The 22082-nt window shown below is 48.3% G+C and overlaps 1 protein-coding gene across 1 annotated transcript in view; it reads right to left on the bottom strand.

The window, feature by feature from the left end:
* The window catches only part of CTDSPL (CTD small phosphatase like), a 137390-nt gene that overhangs the window by 16416 nt on the left and 98892 nt on the right, over positions 1-22082 (bottom strand). Inside the window, exon 6 of the mRNA XM_030197877.1 lies at positions 2349-2534. Within this exon, the coding sequence (XP_030053737.1) occupies positions 2349-2534 (186 nt within the window). The remainder of the gene's footprint in view (positions 1-2348; positions 2535-22082) is intronic.

Raw genomic sequence — 22082 nt, 5'->3', positions numbered from 1 at the left:
AATTGCTATCTTTCACTGTATCTAAATTTCTAAGCTGAGGAAGAACTACTGCTTGTCCTATAGAAAGGCACTGGGCCATTTTTTTTGTGTATTTGTGTGTGTTGGGAGGGGGCTTATTTCTCTACAACTTCCAGTCTAATATGGCCCATTTTTGAACTTGATGTCTCTTTTCACTTGTTTTTCTCCCATGATTCCATTCTATTACATTTGCCCTCAGACACGTTATATATAATTCTTTCCAACTTCCATTAAGTCGGAAAGAATAAAAGTATACTTATAGGGTCTTTTAATAAGTGCATTCAGTTTTTGCACTTCGTGCGCTGTAACAGAAGAAATTAGTATGTGTTAAGTGCAAAGCCTGCAGTGACCATCAAACAGTTTGGTTTGATATGACAGCTGAAGTGGAGGGCGGCCACTCAAAGCTCAAAGTCCTGGATTTCAAGCATGCTGACTTTAGTAAAATGGGGGAATACCTGAGGAAGGAGATGATGGGCTGGGAGGACGTACGAGAAGTGGAAGGACAGTGGTCCAGGCTGAAAGAAGCTATAAATATGGCCACAAACCTTTACGTAAGGAGAGTAAATAAAAGCAAGAGAAAAAGGAAACCACTATGGTTCTCCAAGTGGCTGAGAAAATGAAGGCTAAAGAGATGGCGTTCCTGAAATACAGAAAAACTCAAGAAGAGGAACACGGAGAGGAATACCGGATGAAACTGAAAGAAGCCGAGAGAGAGAGAGACAAGGCTGTGACCGTAGCTAGAAGGTTGCTAGGCTGTAACCTCCGCTCACAGGACAAATCCCTCCTCTCAGTACCCTTCTCCACCACCGTCAACTCCAGGCTCCGCTCATTCTGCCTCGCCTCACCCTATGCTTGGAATCAACTTCCTGAGCCTTTACGCCAAGCCCCCTACCCATCTTCAAATCCTTGCTCAAAGCCCACCTCTTCAATGTTGCTTTCGGCACCTAACCTTTATACCTTTCAGGAAATCTAGACTGCCCCTATTTGACTAACTGTACATTTGTCCTTTAGATTGTAAGCTCCTTTGAGCAGGGACTGTCCTTCTATGTTAAATTGTACAGCGCTGCGTAACCCTAGTAGCGCTTTACAAATGTCAAGTAGTAGTAGTAGGTGTGACCAGCAGAAGAAAGGAGCTGTTGATGCCCCTGTATAAGTTGTTGGTGAGGCCCCACCTGGAATATTGTGTTCAGTTTTGGAGGTCGTATCTTGCTAAGGATGTAAAAAGAATTGAAGTGGTGCAAAGAAAAGCTACAAGAATGGTATGGGATTTGTGTTACAAGACGTATGAGGAGAGACTTGCTGACCTGAACATATATACCCTGGAGGAAAGGAGAAACAGGGGTGATATGAAACAGACGTTCAAATATTTGAAAGGTATTAATCCGCAAACGAACCTTTTCCATAGATGGGAAGGCGGTAGAACTAGAGGACATGAAATGAGATTGAAGGGGGGCAGACTCAAGAAAAATGTCAGGAAGTATTTTTTCACGGAGAGAGTGGTGGATACTTGGAATGCCCTCCCGCGGGAGGTGGTGGAGAAGAAAACAGTATAACGGAATTCAAAAATGCGTGGGATAAACATAAAAAAATCCTGTTTAGAAGGAAGGGATCCTCAGAAGCTTAGCGGAGATTAGGTGGCAGAGCCGGTGGTGGGAGACGGGGCTAGTGCTGGGCAGACTTCTATGGTCTGTGTCCTGAAAATGACAGATACAAATCAAGGTCAGGTATACATATAAAGTAGCACATATGAGTTTATCTTTTTGGGCAGACTGGATGGACCGTGCGGGTCTTTCTCTGCTGTCATCTACTATGTTACTATGTAATTGTTGGAGGTGTGTATCCAGCATGTCCTCTGGATTTAATGCATGGACATGTGTATTATCATGTAGAACCTGGTCGCAATCTTCATAGCTGAACTTAGTGCCTGCTATTGAGTTGGGGTTAAATGAAGCAGTCTATGCCCATTCTCTACCAATTTACCTGCCTAGTTCCTGTCTCTAACACAATATGCAGTTAGTGGGCAAATTAGTTCAACAAACTGTTGCATGGTAGCTGATACTTCCTTCTACGGTAGCATTAATGCGTGAATTAGAGTGCTTCAGCAAAATAATCTCTTTAGTATAGCTAATGGAAGTATGGTTACTTTAACCTGGGACACATATTTCATCCAAAATAAATGTCTGCAAAAAGATGAGCCATACATAATAAAGTTAACAATACAAATATACTGTCAAATGAGTTTGCTTTTCAGAGTTAAGATAAACAACATATTTCAACCAATAAATCTATCTTCATGCATATAAAACTAGATTTTCAATTGTGCAACTTACTGCATTTTCAGGATGGAAAATATATGATGCAGGTGAGTTGTCTACTATGATGACTTTGTTCAGTTCTCGTCCTAGTCGACTAAGATCCTTCACATAATTTCCTCTGTGGAAAACACAGGATTCTCTGAAGAGTCTTGCCTTGAATACGCCCCATTGATCCAGCAAATCTGCTACTGGGTCTGCATACTTCAGACATTTGTTAAAGAATGACTTAAAATTGGAAACAAAATAAACTCTCTGAAAATCACATTTCAATATGAATAAGAAAATTCTACTTTTCTTTCTCTAAACCTAAAACATGTAGATCTTTAAAGTTATTTGGCATTGCCTGTTTATTGTTATCTGTGTCAAATATTTGATGTCTGGAAAATGACTTTTCATTTTGGTTTCGTTTTGTAATAATAAAAATGCAATATAAAGTTAGAATGTGAACAATTTTTCCATTTGTACTCAAATGATTTTAAAGAAATATTTGACTGTAAGAAATCAGAAGTCTAAGCTTTTTTTTCTCTACCAATAGATTTAAAAAAAAAAAAAAAAAGATCTCGTAGTACAACATGTCCTAACTGTTACAACACAAGAATTCCTTTAGTCTTCTGTAGTACAGACAGTGTGATAGTAGGAAAAGCTAAGTTACCTGTAGCAGATGTTCTCCAAAGACAGCAGGACAAGTCACATGTGGGTGACATTACCAACAGAGCCCTGGTATGGATGCTGCTCAGCATACTGTGAATTTAAGAAGCCTTAGGCAGGCACCCAGTATGCATGCACAAGTGCCTTCCCTCCAGCCCAAGTCACCAGTAGTTGGTAAAAAAAAACAAAAACAAAAAACAGAGTATAACTCCTAGGGGAGATGAGAGGATATGTAAGAATACTTGTCTTGCTATACTCAGAGAACACTGCTACAGGTGAGTAGCTTTGCTTTCTCTGAGAACAAGCAGGACAGATTCCCATGTGGGAATACCTAGCTACCAGGCTCACCATCAAGTTTCCAAGTTTATTTAAAATTTCTTATCCCGCCCTCAGGATATCATCAGGGCGATTTACAATCTAATAAAAAGAGAAGTGAGAGAAATGAAAAGGACATAACAGGGAAAAAAGAAAGGAGAAGAGGGGTAGAACTACAATAATATAATAGGATAGTGGGTGGGTAAAAAAATATAAGGAGAGGGGTTGAAACTCCGTGGTAATCCAGAGCCCACCAAATGACAGCATCAAATATTGTGGGCATCAGTAAAAAGAAATGTTTTAAGATTGGTTTTAAAGGTGTCCAGGAAGGTCTGAGAGCATAGAAAATTAGGCAAAGCATTCCATAGACGAGGACCTTGTACCGAAAAGATGGATTCGTGATTGATCAAACAATAAGTAGGAATGAGAAGCAAGTTTTGGGAGGAGGATCTGAGAACAAGAGTTGGGCTATAAGAAACTAGAGAACAAGAAAGATAAAGTGGTTCATTAAAAATGAGCATTTTGAAAACAAGTAATAGAAGTTTATATGTTATACGGTGGGCTATGGGCAATCAGTGAGCCTCTTTCAAAAGAGGAGTGACATGATCGTATTTCCTGGCATTGTAAATTTACTGAACAGCAATGTTTTGGGTACGTTATAGATGTAGTTCTTTGACTATACGCTCTTGATAAAGGGCGCTGCAATAGTCTAGTTGTGAAATAACTAAAAAAGTGAACCAGGATGTTAAGTGCAGAGGAAAAGATCAGCGAGCAAACAATGTATCATCCAGAGCTTGAAAAAACAGTTGTGGACTACTTTCGAGATGTCTGGTCTAAAAGAAAGGGATGAGTCTAATAGGACTCCTAAAATACGAATAACATCAGTTTGTGGCACTGGGATATTTTCAAGAAGAAGTGAAGTTGGTAGAAGTTTATTTTCAGTTCCACAGAAAAGAATGCATCTGACTTACTAGGGTTCAGTACAAGTTGGTAGTCATGTAACCAACAAGTTATGTTAGAAAACTGATCTCAGAAGTAGTACAACTATCCAATCTACAGAGGATTTGAATATCATCAACATATACAAACATAGTGAGTGTTCTAATGTCTGGGCTAACGTGATTCGTAGAGCAAGAAAAATGTTAAAAAGGATCAGAGAGAAAATGGAACCCTGGGGGACACCTGAAATCACGTGAAAGGAGGAGAAGTTGAATTGTTAGAGTACAGTGTAATGTCCATAAGAAAGATATGAAGTAAAGCACTCTAGAGCACCGTCTGTCAATCCAATAGAGTGCAAACGTGACAGAAATATGGAATGACCCAGAAGATCGAATACTGCTGACAGGTCCAAAGATAGTAAGAGAACAGATTTACCTTGATCAAGTGGACAGTAAAGGAAAGTGGTAATTCCGAGAAGTGTGGTTTTTGTGCTATGATATTGTCTAAAGGTTGTCTGATTTGGGTGGAGGATGTGAGTTTTATAAACAAAATCTGAAAGCTGAGAGTGGACCACAGATTCAATAATCTTTGGAGTAAGTTGTTAAGTTTGCTACTGGACGGTAATTATCAGGGTCAGAAAGAGGTTTAGACATCTTTAATTTTTGGTCAAATGGTAGCAGTCTTCCAGTAGTCTGGGACAAAACTGGTGGATAGACAGATCATAGTATGAACAAATGGAAGTAAGGTGGTCAAGGAAAATTTGAATATAGTAGACGGCAGAGGGTGTAATGGAAAGATTTTGGAGGTTTTTTTTCAACTCTGTTTTGGCCAACAGTACATTCTGAAAGTAACTTTTTTTTTTAATAAATGCAAAAACAAGTTGGAATGTGAAAGATAAGGCACGGCTCTAATTAATTTGGTATGTACAGGGGGAGGTGGAGCATGTTTTGAGATCAGGCTGGCCACCTGGACAGAGAAACATGTGACCACAATTCTCACACACTGTTTGTAATTTTCCTTAGCTCTGAAAATGAGTTCTAAGCTTAATAAAAAGGGCAGCCTTTTTTCAGACAGCTGGAACCTCATCTGTGGGCGGACGTATCGCAAAGAAACCATTCCTGGTCATAGTAACATAGTAGATGACGGCAGAAAAAGACCTGCACGGTCCATCCAGTCTGCCCAACAAGATAACTCATATGTGCTACTTTTTGTGTATACCCTACTTTGATTTGTAGCTGTGCTCTTCAGGGCACAGACCGTATAAGTCTGCCCAGCATTATCCCCGCCTCCCAACCACCAGCCCCGCCTCCCAACCAGGGGCGTAGCCAGACTTCCGTGGGAGGGGGGTCCAGAGCTCGAGGGGAGGGGGCACATTTTAGCCCCCCTACGCCGCCGCCCCCCTCCCGCCGCCATTGTCGTCCCCCGTCTCTGCCGACCCCCCTCCCTCCGCGAACCCTCCCCCGCCTACCTTCCGTTTTGCTGGCGGGGGACCCCACTCCCCACCAGCCGACGTCCTCTCCGACCGTTCTGCTGCAGAGAAAAGTCTTCTTCCTTGCATGCTGACGTCCTGCACATTGCACGTGCAGGACGTCAGCATCTCTGTAAAACGTGCAGGACGTCAGCATGCAAGGAAGAAGACTTTTCTCTGCAGCAGAACGATCGGAGAGGATGTCGGCTGGCGGGGAGTGGGGTCCCCCGCCAGCAAAACGGAAGGTAGGCGGCGGTGGCGGGTTCACCGGGAGGGGGGCCCCGACTGAAATCTACGGGGGCCCAGGCCCCCTCAGGCCCCACGTAGCTATGCCACTGCTCCCAACCACTGGCTCTGGCACAGACCGTATAAGTCTGCCCAGCTCTATCCTCGCCTCCCAACCACCAGCCCCGCCTCCCAACCACCGGATCTGGCACAGACGGTACAAGTCTGCCCAGCACTATCCCCGCCTCACAACCACCAGTCCCGCTTCCCACCACCGGCTCTGGCACAGACCGTATAAGTCTTCCCAGCACTATCCCCGCCTCCCGATTTTGACTAAGCTCCTGAGGATCCATTCCTTCGGCACAGGATTCCTTTATGCTTATCCCACACATGTTTGAATTCCGTTACCGTTTTCATTTCCACCACCTCCCACGGGAGGGCATTCCAAGCATCCACTACTCTCTCGTGAAAAAATACTTCCTGACATTTTTCTTGAGTCTGCCCCCCTTTAATCTCATTTCATGTCCTCTCGTTCTACCATCTTCCCATCTCCAGAAAAGGTTCGTTTGCAGATTAATACCTTTCAAATATTTGAACGTCTGTATCATATCACCCCTGTTTCTCCTTTCCTCCAGAGTATACATGTTTAGTTCAGCAAGTCTCTCGCTCATACGTCTTGTAACGCAAATCCCATACCATTCTCGTAGCTTTACTTTGCACCGCTTCAATTCTTTTTACATCCTTAACAAGATACGGCCTCCAAAACTGAACACAATACTCCAAGTGGGGCCTCACCAACGACTTATACAGGGGCATCAACACCCCCTTTCTTCTGCTGGTCACACCTCTCTCTATACAGCCTAACAACCTTCTAGCTACGGCCACCGCCTTGTCACACTGTTTCGTCGCCTTCAAATCCTCAGATACTATCACCCCAAGATCCCTCTCTCCGCCCGTACCTATCAGACTCTCCCCGCCTAACACATACGTCTCCCGTGGATTTCTATTCCCTAAGTGCATCACTTTGCATTTCTTCGCATTGAATTTTAATTGCCAAACCTTAGACCATTCTTCTAGCTTCCTCAGATCCTTTTTCATGTTTTCCACTCCCTCCCGGGTGTCCACTCTGTTACAGATCTTAGTATCATCCGCAAATAGGCAAACTTTACCTTCTAACCCTTCGGCAATGTCACTCACAAATATATTGAACAGAATCGGCCCCAGCACCGATCCCTGAGGCACTCCAGTCTAAGCAATAAAGGGTATGATACATACCTGTAGCAGTTGTTCTCCGAGGACAGCAGGCTGATTGTTCTCACGACTGGGTTGACGTCCGCGGCAGCCCCCACCAACCGGAAAAAGCTTCGCGGGACGGTCGGCACGCAGGGCACGCCCACCGCGCATGCGCGGCCGTCTTCCCGCCCGTGCGCGACCGCTCCCGCCAGTTGAATGACAAGCAATAAAGTATGAAACACAACTCCAAAGGGGAGGAGGGAGGGAAGGTGAGAACAATCAGCCTGCTGTCCTCGGAGAACAACTGCTACAGGTATGTATCATACCCTTTCTCCGAGGACAAGCAGGCTGCTTGTTCTCACGACTGGGGTATCCCTAGCTCTCAGGCTCACTCAAAACAATAACCCAGGTCAATTGAACCTCGCAACGGCGAGGGTACAACAGAAATTGACCTACGAAGAACAACTAACTGAGAGTGCAGCCTGACCAGAATAAATTCGGGTCCTGGAGGGTGGAGTTGGATTTACACCCCAAACAGATTCTGCAGCACCGACTGCCCGAACCGACTGTCGCGTCGGGTATCCTGCTGGAGGCAGTAATGAGATGTGAATGTGTGGACAGATGACCACGTCGCAGCCTTGCAGATCTCTTCAATAGTGGCTGACTTCAAGTGGGCCACCGACGCTGCCATGGCTCTGACACTATGAGCCGTGACATGACCCTCAAGAGTCAGCCCAGCCTGGGCGTAAGTGAAGGAAATGCAATCTGCTAGCCAATTAGAGATGGTGCGTTTCCCGACAGCGACCCCTAGCCTGTTAGGGTCGAAAGAAATAAACAATTGGGCGGACTGTCTGTGGGGCTGTGTCCGCTCCAAGTAGAAGGCCAATGCTCTCTTGCAGTCCAATGTGTGCAACTGACGTTCAGCAGGGCGGGTATGCGGCCTGGGGAAGAATGTTGGCAAGACAATTGACTGGTTAAGATGGAACTCCGACACCACCTTCGGCAGGAACTTTGGGTGAGTGCGGAGCACTACTCTGTTGTGATGAAATTTGGTATATGGAGCATGAGCTACTAGGGCTTGAAGCTCACTGACCCTACGAGCGGAAGTAACTGCCACCAGGAAAATGACCTTCCAGGTCAAGTACTTCAGATGGCAGGTATTCAGTGGCTCAAAAGGAGGTTTCATCAGCTGGGTGAGGACGACGTTGAGATCCCATGACACAGTAGGAGGCTTGATAGGGGGCTTTGACAAAAGCAAGCCTCTCATGAATCGAACGACTAAAGGCTCTCCAGAGATGGCTTTACCTTCCACACGATAATGGTAAGCACTAATCGCACTAAGGTGATTCCTTACTGAGTTGGTCTTGAGGCCAGACTCTGATAAGTGCAGAAGGTATTCAAGCAGGTTCTGTGCAGGGCAAGAACGAGGTTCTAGGGCCATGCTCTCACACCACACGACAAACCTCCTCCACTTGAAAAAGTAACTCTTTTTAGTGGAATCCTTCCTAGAGGCAAGCAAGACCCGGGAGACACCCTCAGACAGACCCAACGCAGTGAAGTCTACGCCCTCAACATCCAGGCCGTGAGAGCCAGAGACTGAAGGTTGGGGTGCAGCAACGCTCCGTCGTTCTGCGAAATGAGAGTCGGAAAACACTCCAATCTCCACGGTTCTTCGGAGGACAACTCCAGAAGAAGAGGGAACCAGATCTGACGGGGCCAAAAGGGCGCTATCAGAATCATGGTGCCGCGGTCTTGCTTGAGCTTCAGTAAGGTCTTCCCCACCAAAGGTATGGGAGGATAAGCATACAGGAGGCCGGTCCCCCAATGGAGGAGAAAGGCATCCGACGCTAGCCTGCCGTGTGCCTGAAGTCTGGAACAGAACAGAGGCAGCTTGTGGTTGGTCTGAGAGGCGAAAAGGTCCACCGAGGGGGTGCCCCACGCTCGGAAGATCTTGCGTACCACTCTGGCATGGAGCGACCACTCGTGCGGTTGCATGACTCTGCTCAGTCTGTCGGCCAGACTGTTGTTTACGCCTGCCAGGTATGTGGCTTGGAGGAGCATGCCGAACCGACACGCCCAACGCCACATCCCGACGGCCTCCTGGCACAGGGGGCGAGATCCGGTGCCCCCCTGCTTGTTGACGTAATACATTGCAACCTGATTGTCTGTCCGAATTTGGATAATTTGACAGGACAGCCGATCTCTGAAAGCCTTCAGTGCGTTCCAGATCGCTCGGAGCTCCAGGAGGTTGATCTGCAGATCCTTTTCCTGGAGGGACCACAGACCCTGAGTGTGGAGCCCATCGACATGGGCTCCCCACCCCAGGCGAGATGCATCCGTCGTCAGCACTTTCGTGGGCTGCGGAACTTGGAATGGACGTCCCAGGGTCAAATTGGTCCGGATGGTCCACCAGAGCAGTGAAGTGCGACAACTGGTGGAGAGGCGGATGACATCTTCTAGATTCCCGGTGGCTTGGAACCACTGGGAAGCTAGGGTCCATTGAGCAGATCTCATGTGAAGACGAGCCATGGGAGTCACATGAACTGTGGAGGCCATATGACCCAGAAGTCTCAACATCTGCCGAGCTGTGATCTGCTGAGACGCTCTGGTCTGCGAAGCCAGGGCCAAGAGATTGGTGGCCCTCGCTTCGGGAAGGTAGGCCTGAGCCGTCTGGGAATTCAGCAGCGCTCCTATGAATTCCAGAGACTGAGTTGGCTGGAGATGGGACTTTGGGTAATTTATCACAAACCCCAGCAGTTCCAGAAGTTGAATAGTGCACTGCATGGACCGGAGGGCTCCTGCCTCCGAGGTGTTCTTGACCAGCCAATCGTCGAGATATGGGAACACGTGCACTCCCAGCTTGCGTAGGTAGGCCGCTACCACCACGAGGCACTTTGTAAACACTCGTGGGGCAGAGGCGAGCCCAAAGGGCAGCACACAATACTGAAAGTGCTGTGCGCCCAGGCGGAATCTGAGATACTGTCTGTGAGCTGGCAGTATCGGGATGTGAGTGTATGCGTCCTTTAAATCCAGGGAACATAGCCAATCGTTTTTCTGAATCATTGGCAGAAGGGTGCCCAAGGAAAGCATCCTGAACTTTTCTTTGACCAGGAATTTGTTCAGGCCTCTCAGGTCTAGGATGGGACGCATCCCCCCTGTTTTCTTTTCCACAAGGAAGTACCTGGAATAGAATCCCTGCCCTTCCTGCCCGGGTGGTACGGGCTCGACCGCATTGGCGCTGAGAAGGGCGGAGAGTTCCTCTGCAAGTACCTGCTTGTGATGGGAGCTGAAAGACTGAGCTCCCGGAGGACAATTTGGAGGCAGGGAGGCCAAATTCAGGGCGTATCCGCACCGCACTATTTGGAGAACCCACTGGTCGGAGGTTATGAGAGGCCACCTTTGGTGAAAAAAATTTAACCTCCCTCCGACCGGCAGATCGTCCGGTACGGACACTTGTAGGGCGGCTATGTTCCCGTGGATCCAGTCAAAAGCCCGTCCCCGGCTTTTGCTGTGGAGGCGCAGGGGGCTGCTTAGGCGCACGCTGTTGACGAGAACGAGCGCGCTGGGGCTGTCCCTGTGCCTGACGAGGCCTTCGGGCCGGCTGGTTGTACCTACGCTTTGCAAAAGAATAGGGTGCAGCCTGCCGTGCCCGGGAAAAACGCCCACCCGTGGGGGCGGGTGCTGAAGGCGCCCGGTGGGAGAGCTTGTCGAGAGCGGTTTCCCGCTGATGCAGTTGGTCCACCATCTGCTCGACCTTCTCACCGAAAATGTTATCCCCCCGGCAAGGGACGTCGGCCAGTCTCTGCTGGGTGCGGTTGTCCAGGTCAGAGGCACGCAGCCATGAGAGCCTGCGCATCACTATACCTTGGGCCGCAGCACGAGATGCCACGTCACAGGTGTCAAAAATCCCCCTGGACAGGAACTTTCTGCACGCCTTCAGCTGCCTGACCACCTCCTGATAAGGCCTGGACTGCTCCGGCGGGAGCTTATCGACCAGGTCCGCCAGCTGTTGCACATTGGTCCGCATGTGGATGCTCATATAGAGCAGGTACGATTGGATGCGGGTCACGAGCATGGAGGACTGGTAGGCCTTCCTCCCAAATGAGTCCAGAGTGCGAGACTCCCGCCCCGGGGGCGCCGAGGCGGTATCCCTCGAACTCCGTGCCCTCTTGAGAGCAGAATCCACGACCGCTGAGTCATGGGGCAACTGGGGCCGCATGAGCTCTGGGTCAGAGTGGATCCTGTACTGGGACTCTGCTTTCTTGGGAATGGTGGGATTAGTTAATGGTCGCACCCAGTTCCGGAGCAGCGTCTCCTTCAGGACATTGTGCAGCGGTACCGTGGAGGACTCTCTAGGTGGTGATGGATAGTCGAGGACCTCGAGCATCTCGGCCCTCGGCTCTTCCACAGAGACCACGGGAAAGGGAATGCTTATAGACATATCCCGCACAAAGGAGGCAAAGGAGAGACTCTCAGGAGGTGAGAGCTTCCTCTCCGGTGACGGCGTGGGGTCCGAGGGAAGGCCCGTAGACTCCTCTGAGGAGAAATATCTCGGGTCCTCCTCTTCCCCCCACGAGTCCTCATCCTCGGTATCGGACATTAGCTCATGTAGCTGAGTCCGGTACCGGGCCCGGCTCGACGTCGAGGCACCGAGGCCTCGGTGTCGTCGAGCGGTGGACTCCCGCGCCGGCGGGGACGGAGCTCCCTCCATCGACGTCGACGGGGACTCCACCTGCGTGGCTGTCGAGACCGGCACCGCAAGCGGCGGCGGTGTCGACTGCCCCGGCGCCGGGCTAGAGCTCGCCGGCGCCACAGTCATCGGCGCCGAGGGCGCAAGCACCCCCGGCGCCGGCACAGCCTGGCGCATCAGCCCTTCCAGGAGCCCCGGAAGGATGGCTCTGAGGCACTCGTCCAGGCCCGCTGCCGAGAAAGGCGGTGGGGCCGGCAAGGGTGTCGGTGCCAGAAGCTGCTGGGGGCCAGGAGACGGCACCGAGGTGCCGGAACCCCGACGCGTCGGTACCTCCACCACCGACGGAGATCTCTCCTCTCTGTGATGACGCTTCGGCGTCGACACCTCCTCAGGCACCGAGGGCTCCCGGTGACGGCGCTTCTTGTCCTTCTTCCGGTGCACGTCACCGGTGCCGGAGGGCATGGAGGAGGAGGAGGTCGATCCCCCTCGGTCTCGAGGTACCGGGTCCGACAGGGTTCGGTCCCGTGGCTCACGAGTTGAGGGAGTGACCGGGGCCGACTGCCCACGCGGTCTCTCTACCCCACTCTCGCCGGCGGACCGGCGGGCCGACGGGACCTGTTCTCCTGGGGTCGCTGCCATCGGTGCCGATGTCTCGGGCATCGATACCGGTACCGAAGAACCGGCCTTCGATACCGATGCCGTCGAGGTCGACGTCGAGGGGCCGGCGCAAGTTCCAAAAAGACGGTCCCGCAGAACTTGCCTCGCAACCTGAGTCCGTTTCCGGAGACCGAGACACAAAGCACACGACTTGAGATTGTGCTCCGGCCCGAGGCACTGGAGGCACCAAGCGTGGGTGTCGGTCTGCGAGATCGGCCGGCCGCAGCGACCACACTTTTTAAATCCACTCGGGACCTTCGAGGACATCGACGGAAAAATCGCGTCGGCGAAGTCAAAGTCGGCAATGGTGGCTAAAATCACACCACGAAAATTGAAACCGACCGAGCGGTCACTAGGCCGCAACGAGGCGTCCCCGCTAGAAAGCGAGGGAAAAAGGAGGAGCGCGTGCTCCACACGCGCAAATTCTTTTTTTTTTTTTTTTTTTTGGATAACAAACGAAACTGAAAGAAGAAGAGGCCAAAAGGGCCAAGAGCGACGACCCGCGTAAACGCGGTCGAAAATTCCGGCGGCTGAAACGAGAGAGTTGCAAAAACACGACTCTCTCAGTCGCGGGAAAAAAGTAACTGGCGGGAGCGGTCGCGCACGGGCGGGAAGACGGCCGCGCATGCGCGGTGGGCGTGCCCTGCGTGCCGACCGTCCCGCGAAGCTTTTTCCGGTTGGTGGGGGCTGCCGCGGACGTCAACCCAGTCGTGAGAACAAGCAGCCTGCTTGTCCTCGGAGAAAGTTCATGACCTTCAGGCTCTGATGTTGGAGGCAGACTTGGATGTTGTTGCAATCACGGAGATGTGGCTCAATGGTTCCCATGAATGGGATGCAAACATATCAGGCTATAATCTATTTAGGAAGGATAGAGAGGGTCGTAAAGGTGGAGGAGTAGCTCTGTATGTGAGGAATGATATCACTGCGACTGAAATGATAGGGACCTGGGGAAAGGAAGAAGCGATATGGATCACCTTAAAAAGAGATGATAGAACCTCTGTCCACGTGGGTGTTGTCTACAGACCTCCGACACAATTGGAGGAATTAGATAAAGACCTGATCGCAGATATTCAAAAGTTGGGAAGCAAGAGAGAGGTGCTGTTGCTGGGAGATTTCAATCTGCCGGATGTAGATTGGAAGGTTCCGTCTGCGGAATCGGAAAGAAGTAGAGGGATCGTGGATGCTTTCCAAAGTGTTTTGCTCAGACAAATGGTGATGGAACCCACGAGGGAGGGAGCGACACTGCATCTGGTGCTCAAAAATGGGGATAGCGTGTCAAATATCCAAGTGGGTGCCCACCTGGGCAGCAGTGACCATCAAACGGTTTGGTTTGATATAACAGCTAAAGTGGAGAGCGGCCACTCAAAACTCAAAGTCCTGGATTTCAAGCGTGCTGACTTTAGTAAAATGGGGGAATACCTGAGGAAGGAGATGATGGGCTAGGAGGAAGTACAAGAAGTGGAAGGGCAATGGTCCAGGCTGAAAGAAGCTATAAATAGGGCCACGAACCTTTATGTAAGGAAAGTAAATAAAAGTAAGAGAAAAAGGAAACCGATATGGTTCTCCAAGCAAGTGGTTGAGAAAATAAAGGCTAAAGAGTTGGCGTTCCAGAAATACAGAAAAACTCAAGAAAAGGAACACATGGAGGAATACCAGATGAAACTGAAAGAAGCCAAGAGAGAGATACGACTGGTAAAAGCGCAAGCAGAAGAACAAATGGCTAGAAATGTAAGGAGGGGCGACAAAAATTTCTTTAGGTATATTAGTGAAAGGAGAATGACTAAAAAGGGAATTGTGAGACTAAAAGATACTGCGAACTGCTATGTGGAAAATGATGAAGAAAAAGCAAATTTGCTAAATAGATACTTTTGTTCTGTTTAAACAGAAGAAAATCCTGGAGAAGGACCGCGATGGACTGGAAATAGTACAAATGAGAATGAAGTGGATAGAGCACCATTCACGGAAGAAAGTGTGTATCAACAACTTGAAAAGCTAAAGGTGGACAAAGCCATGGGACCGGACGGGATCCACCCCAGGATATTGAGGGAGCTCAGAGAGGTTTTGGCGGGTCCTCTTAAAGATTTGTTTAATATATCCTTGCAGACGGGAAAGGTTCTGAGGGATTGGAGAATGGCAGAGGTGGTCCCTCTTCACAAAAGTGGTGATAGGGAAGAAGCTGGAAACTACAGGCCAGTAAGCCTCACTTCGGTTATTGGAAAAGTAATGGAAGCGATGCTGAAGGAAAGGATAGTGAATTTCCTGGAAGCAAATAAGTTGCAAGATCCGAGACAACATGGTTTTACCAAAGGGAAATCGTGCCAAACGAATCTCATTGAGTTCTTTGATTGGGTGACAGGAGAATTGAATCAGGGACGAGCTATGGACGTAATCTATTTAGATTTCGGCAAAGCTTTTGACACGGTTCCCCACAGGAGGCTCTTAAATAAACTGGATGGGTTGAAGATAGGACCTGAAGTGGTGAACTGGATTAGGAAGTGGTTGACGGACAGAAGCCAGAGGGGTGACAAAATTTCTTCAGTTATATTAGTGAAAGGAGGAAGACTAAAAAGGGAATTGTGAGACTGAAAGATGATGCGAACTGCCATGTAGATAATGATGAAGAAAAAGCAAATTTGCTAAATAGATACTTTTGTTCTGTTTAAACAGAAGAAAATCCTGGAGAAGGACCACGATTGACTGGCAACAGTACATATGAGAATGGAGTGGATATAGCACCGTTCACGGAAGAGAGTGTGTATGACCAACTTGAAAATCTAAAGGTGGACAAAGCCATGGGACCGGACGGGATCCATCCCAGGATATTGAGGGGGCTCAGAGAGGTTCTGGCGGGTCCTCTTAAAGACGTGTTTAATAAATCCTTGAAGACGGGAGAGGTTCTATGGGATTGGAGAACAGCGGATGTGGTCCCTCTTCACAAAAGTGGTGATAGGGAAGAAGCTGGAAACTACAGGCCGGTAAGCCTCACTTCGGTTATTGGAAAAGTAATGGAAGCGATGCTGAAGGAAAGGATAGTGAACTTCCTGGAAGCAAATAAGTTGCAAGATCCGACACAACATGTCTTTACCAAAGGTAAATCGTGCCAAACAAATCTCATTGAATTCTTTCACTGGGTGACCGGAGATTTGAATCATGGACGTGCTATAGACGTAATCTACTTAGATTTCAGCAAAGCTTTTGACACGATTCCCCACAGGAGGCTCTTGAATAAACCTGACAGGCTGAAGATAGGACCCAACGTGGTGAACTGCATTAAGAACTGGTTGACGGACGACGCCAGAGGGTGGTGGTTAATGGAATTCGCTCGGAGGGAAAGGCGAGTAGTGGAGTGTCTCAGGGATCGGTGCTAGGGCCGATTCTGTTCAATATATGTGAGTGACATTGCCGAAGGGTTAGAAGGTAAAGTTTGCCTTTTTGTGGATGATACTAAGATTTGTAACAGAGTGGACACCCAGTAGGAAGTGGAAAACATGAAAAAGGATCTACAGAAGCTAGAAGAATGGCCTAAGGTTTGGCAATTATGTACAGATGGGGAGAGGGATCTTGGGGTGATAGTATCTGAGGATCTGAAGGCGACGAAACAGTGTGACAAGGCTGTGACCGTAGCTAGAAGGTTGCTAGGTTGTATAGAGAGAGGTGTGACCAGCAGACGAAAGGAGCTGTTGATGCCCCTGTATAAGTCGTTGGTGAGGCCCCACCTGGAGTATTGTGTTCAGTTTTGGAGGCCATATCTTGCTAAGGATGTAAAAAGAATTGAAGTGGTGCAAAGAAAAGCTACAAGAATGGTATGGGATTTGCATTACAAGACGTATGAGGAGAGACTTGCTGACCTGAACATGTATACCCTGAAGGAAAGGAGAAACAGGGGTGATATGATACAGACGTTCAAATATTTGAAAGGTATTAATCCGCAAACAAACCTTTTCCGTAGATGGGAAGATGGTAGAACTAGAGGACATGAAATGAGATTGAAGGGGGGCAGACTCAAGAAAAATGTCAGGAAGTATTTTTTCACGGAGAGAGTGGTGGGTACTTGGAATGCTCTCCCGCGGGAGATGGTGGAGATGAAAACAGTAACGGAATTCAAACATGCGTGGGATAAACATAAAGGAATCCTATTTAGAAGGAAGGGATCCTCAGAAGCTTAGCGGAGATTGGGTGGCAGAGCCGGTGGTGGGAGGCGGGGCTAGTGGTTGGGAGGCGTGGCTAGTGCTGGGCAGACTTCTACGGTCTGTGCCCTGAAAATGACATAGAAATCAAGGTCAGGTATACACATAAAGTATCACGTATGAGTTTATCTTGTTGGGCAGACTGGGTGGACTGTGTGGGTCTTTCTCTGCCGTCATCTACTATGTTACTTGGATGTGGGTATAAACATCCTTTAAGTCCAGAGAGCACAGCCAATCGTTTTCCTCAATCATAGGAAGGAAGAAGGGTGCCCAGGGATCATCTTGAGCTTTTCTTTCACCAGATATTTGTTCATGGTCTTCAGGTTTAGGATGGGATGAAATCCCCCCACCTTTTTTGGAACAAGGAAGTACTTGGAATAGAATCCTTTCCCTTCTTCCCTGGTGGAACGGATTTGACTGCATGGGTCTTTAGAAGGGAGGAGAGTTGTTCTGTGAGCATTTCCTTTTAAAGAAAGCTGTATTTTGTTGCTCGGTGGACAAATATCGCTCCCCCACCTCACTGATCTACTTAAATAAGCTTTTGACCCCCTATGCCCCTTCATACTTCCTTTGGTCTTCCTTGGTAACCTTCTTTGTGTTCCCCCCATCTTCTGTCTCTCAATCACCCATGACACTGTCTTCAGCTATCTTGGCCCCTTCCTTTGGTGCTCCCTTCCCCTCAACCTCAGGTTTGCTACTACTCTCCAATCCCAATCCTTTAAGGTTCTTTTCAAGATTTTCTTCTTCTTTTCCTCCTTTGACTCCTCTTCTAGAAAAGAAACAAATTCCTGAATTCCCCATGCTCCCTCTGTCCTCCCTATTCTCCCTTTGCTGCCTCCATTTCTTCTCCCCCACTGCCAATACTGAATTTTGTTTTGTTAACCACTTAGTTGCCAGTGACTTGATCTATTTTGCCTTTTATCAAGTGTGAATAAAATGAAAATGTAAATTTTGGAGGAGGTCTACACCAATAGTGTGTAACCCCCTCTGCCTATTTGAAGGACCCACCGGTCTGAGTTACAAGGGGCTATTTTTCATGGAAAAAATTCAGCCTCCTTCTTACCATCAGGCCACCCAGAACGGGCACTTTATGTTGGCTATGCTCTGCTGGAGACAGTAAAAAAAGCTAATCCCTTACTTAGGCTGGAGACCTGGTTGGGACTTTTGGGGCCTTTACTGCTGAGGATGGGCCTGTTGCCATGGATGAGAGTAGTAGGCACGCCTCCTGTTTATGCCTAAAAACCTCCAGGAAGTGGAGGCTGCAGAAGGCCAAGAGAGGGACCTGATAGTAACAGTTCTCTTTTTGATAAGTATTGCTACCTCCTCCACCTTTTTCCCCGAAAAGGTTGTCTCTTCAGCAAGGAAAATCTGTCAACATTTCCTCAACTGCTGGTTCCAGATCCAAGACATGCAGTCAAGAGAGTTTGTGCATGCCGATACCTCTAGTGGTAAATCTGGACACCATGTCAAAAGTGGCCATAGCAATGTGCTTGTGACACTCCTGCTTTGTGGTAATCTGCTGAAGTTCTGCAGTTTGCTCTGGTTTGGAGAGTCTGCAAACTCGAGCACAGTGCCTACCAAATTCTTCAAACAAAATTCTTGTCTAGAGCTGGTACAACTGGATGAGGGAAGTGAGCATCACGCCTCAAAACACTTTCCTCCCAACAGACTCCAATGGGTGAGCATTCTTTCCTGGCAGAGCTAAGGCACAAATCCTTGTACTTCTTGCTCTTTTGAGGGTGGATTTGACCACCATAGACTGATGTAGAAGCTACAGCTTCTCGAATCCGGAAGCCTTCTGGATGCTATACATTGAGTCCACCTTCTTTATAACACTTTGCACAGAGAGAATGGTCTCCTAATTCTTCATCTGTAAATTTTTGAGGATGCTGTGAATGGGCACTGTCACAGTTTACTTAAGAGGGCAGTCAGTCAAGGATGTCCAATATCTTGGCCCCAGACTCGTCCTCGACTTCCAACTTAAATGGAATAGCTTTTCACATTTCCCTCAAACAGCTGACAAAGGAGAGTTCCTCTGGTGAAGATTTTCTCCTTTCCTGTAGTGACAAGGAATCTGAAAAGCAGGCCAAGGGACATCTCTGAGAAGTCCTCTGGCTCTTTCTCAGAGCCCTAGGATTGCTCTGACTCCAACTCAGGAAAATACTCCTCCTGGGATGCTTGAGTGTGCACCCGATTGGTCTACTGGATGTACGGCCAGGCTCTGGGCCAGAGAGCTGAGGCATGGGTCCTCTCCTGGACTCTAGGGTCACTTCCTCCCCCAACAGGCTGGAAAAGAGCACCGCATCGGTTGATGTTGGCTCAGCAAAGTACTGGTATCAAACAAAGAGCTGACAACAAAACATGGGTCTCCCGGATGAGCTGGAGCAGTATCATAGTCAGTGCCAGCGCCATGGCATCATGCTGAGCTAGGATGCACTTCAGCTTCTCCTGTAACATTACCCTGAAGCACTCCTCAAGCACAGACATCAATAAAGGTGGAGCAGGTACCAGTGTGGAGACGGCCTGAGATGATGTTGGTGCCAAATTAGATGTGGGGTCCTGGCTTTGGGGAAATTGGTGCATTGCCACTGCTTCCAATGAGGGGGGGAGCAGTCCTCATGGTACCAATGTTTCTCAGGTACTAGCGAGGCCAGTGAGCTTCTGGCACTGTGCATCGAGGAGGACCAATTCTGTTGCTTCTTTGCCTTCGCTCAGTGCCCAGAATCAGTGTCCTTCAGATTGACGAGAAAGATGTGGAATCCATGCGAGTCCAATGATGCTCCATCCAAGCGCCTGATGGAGAGGCAAGGGGAGACCTCCTTGATGTTCATGCATCTCCAAAAGCCATGGAGACCAATGCCTTCAATGATGATGGACCAGACTTCTTTGTGCCAAAAAAGTCCTTCACAAAGGGCCTCCTAATTTTTTCAGTTTTCTTCTGCATTTGAGCAAAAACAATTATGATCAGGGCCCAGACAGCTTAGGCACATGACATGTGGATCAATCACAGACATGGTCCTAAATGTCTATGCACCGCTTAAACCTACTGGCAGGTTTTTGGGACAATAGAGTATTTTTTTTAAGTCCCAACTGGGAGCTCAGGCATAAAATGGCTGCAAGATGCGAAAAAATAAACTAAAAAGGGCTAAAAAAAGCATAAGGGGGAAAAAAAAAAAAGAAACAGAAGGAAAATCTAAACAGAAGAAAAGTCCCACTCTACTCACAACAAGAAAAAAGACTGAGGAGACAAACCACACCTTGCACTTCACAAAAGACACGTCTTCACAGCTCCGTGAACAAAGCGAACTTGGGAAGTTAGGAAGGCACTTGTGCATGTGCAGTGAAGGCCTGCCAAAGGCTTCTTAAAGTCAAAGAGTACTGGGCAGCGACGTCGCCCACATGTGAAAATTTATGTCTTGCTATCCTCAGAGAATGTAGCTTACATTGAATAATTTCCATGCTTGACTGTTTCCCACTGAAAGTCACCCTTTTCTCTACAACCCTATTTACAAACCAGGACAGCATCTTTCACAAGCTGCCTCAGCTTTTGATACTATTATTTTATAATGCAAGGACCTCCTAGAAAAATACCTCAAAGTTGCCAACCTATTCTCTTTGAGAATACATTTGCCGATTTTTTTTCTCTTTCATCTTTTTAAAATTACAGAATTTTTCCTTTCCTTGTGAAGTCTACTAGAGTCTATAATGGCCATGCTTCCTTGTGCTTTTCTACATATTAATTATAACATTCCTAGACCTTTCTACACACTTTTACTATTTATCTAACAGCAACTCATCACACTAATGTCACTGCAATATATGGCTAAAACATGCAAGATCTGGTAAGTGCAATAGTTATGCTTTCTACAAAATGGATCTGTAAACATAGTAACAGAGTGAAAAACGTGGCTAAACTACTCAACCAGAACAGTAAAATGATTGCTGCAAAAACACTGACAGACAGGAAGAATGACTCTTTTTCTATGTGTCTTCCCAGTTTTCTTGTTCAAAGTATTGAAGGAAATCCTTAGCAAGACCCGAGAGACTCCCTCCGAAAGACCCAAGGAAGCAAATTCTATGCTCTCAACATCCAGGCCGTGAGAGTCAGAGACTGGAGGTTGGGATGTAGAAGCAACCCCTCGTTCTGAGTGATGAGGGTTGGAAAACACTCCAATCTCTACAGTTCTTTGGAGGACAATTCCAGAAGAAGAGGGAACCAAATCTGATGCGCCCAACACGGTGCAATCAGGATCATGGTTTTGCGGTCTTGCTTGAGTTTCAGCAAAGTCTTCCCTACTAGAGGTATGGGAGGATATGCATACAAAAAGCTCTTTCCCCAATGTCGGAGAAGGCATCCAACGCTAGTCTGTCATGGGCCTGAAGCCTGGAACAGAACTGAGGCACCTTGTGATTGATCTGAGTGGCAAAAAGATCCACCAAGGGGGTGCCCCATGCTCAGAAGATCTTGCGGGCAATGCCCATATTCAGCGACCACTCTTGAGGTTGTATTACCCTGCTCAGCTTGTCGGCCAGACTGTTGTTTATGCCTGCCAGATATGTGACTCTGAGAAACATGACATGACGGCATGCCCAAAGCCACATCTGGATGGCTTCCTGACACAGAGGGCAAGATCCGGTAGATAGCTGCCTCACCGAGTTCTGCAAATGAATGCTCATGAAGAGCTTGTAAGACTGGATACGAGCAGTGAGCATAGCAGCCTGATACATCTTCCTTCCAAAAGAATCCAAGGTCTTAGCTTCTCTGCCTGTGGGCGCTGAGGCATAGTCTCTAGTACTCTTGGCTCTCTTGAGGGCGGAGTCTACCACCATGGAGTTATGGGGTAACTGAGACTTCATCAACCCAGGTTCACTGTGGATCCAATACTGGGAATCAGTCTTCTTAGGGCTCACGGGGCCAGACAGAGGCAATGACCAGTTTGACATAAGGACTTATGCAAAGGAGTCGTTACTGCCTTCTTAGGTGGAGAGACGTAGTCCAGGATCTTGTGCATCTCAGCCCTGGGCTCATCCTTCACTTCTGCAGGGAATGGAATGGCCTCAGCCATTTCCTGCACAAAAGATGAAAAGGAGAGGCTCTCAGGAGGAGACAGTCTCCTTTCAGGTGGAGGGGAAGGCTCAGAGGGAATCCCAAAGGACTCATTGGACTTCCACGAGCACTCCTCCTCAGTATCGGAATGCACTTCCCTTAGGAATCTCCAAGACTGAGCCTGCCTCGATGCCGAAGACCGAAGTCTTCGATGGTGATGTTGAGGGGCCGACGCCTGCATGGACTGCGGTGACGCTTCCTCCACCAACGTCGATGGGGAGTCAACCTGGGTGGCAGCTGACACCGGAGCCGCAAGAAGCACCAAGGTCTGGGACCTCAC

Source organism: Microcaecilia unicolor, chromosome 1 (assembly GCF_901765095.1).
Source record: "Microcaecilia unicolor chromosome 1, aMicUni1.1, whole genome shotgun sequence".
Taxonomy (NCBI): domain Eukaryota; kingdom Metazoa; phylum Chordata; class Amphibia; order Gymnophiona; family Siphonopidae; genus Microcaecilia; species Microcaecilia unicolor.
The sequence above is the reverse complement of the archived record's forward strand: the minus strand, read 5'-3'. Positions and strand labels throughout refer to the sequence as shown.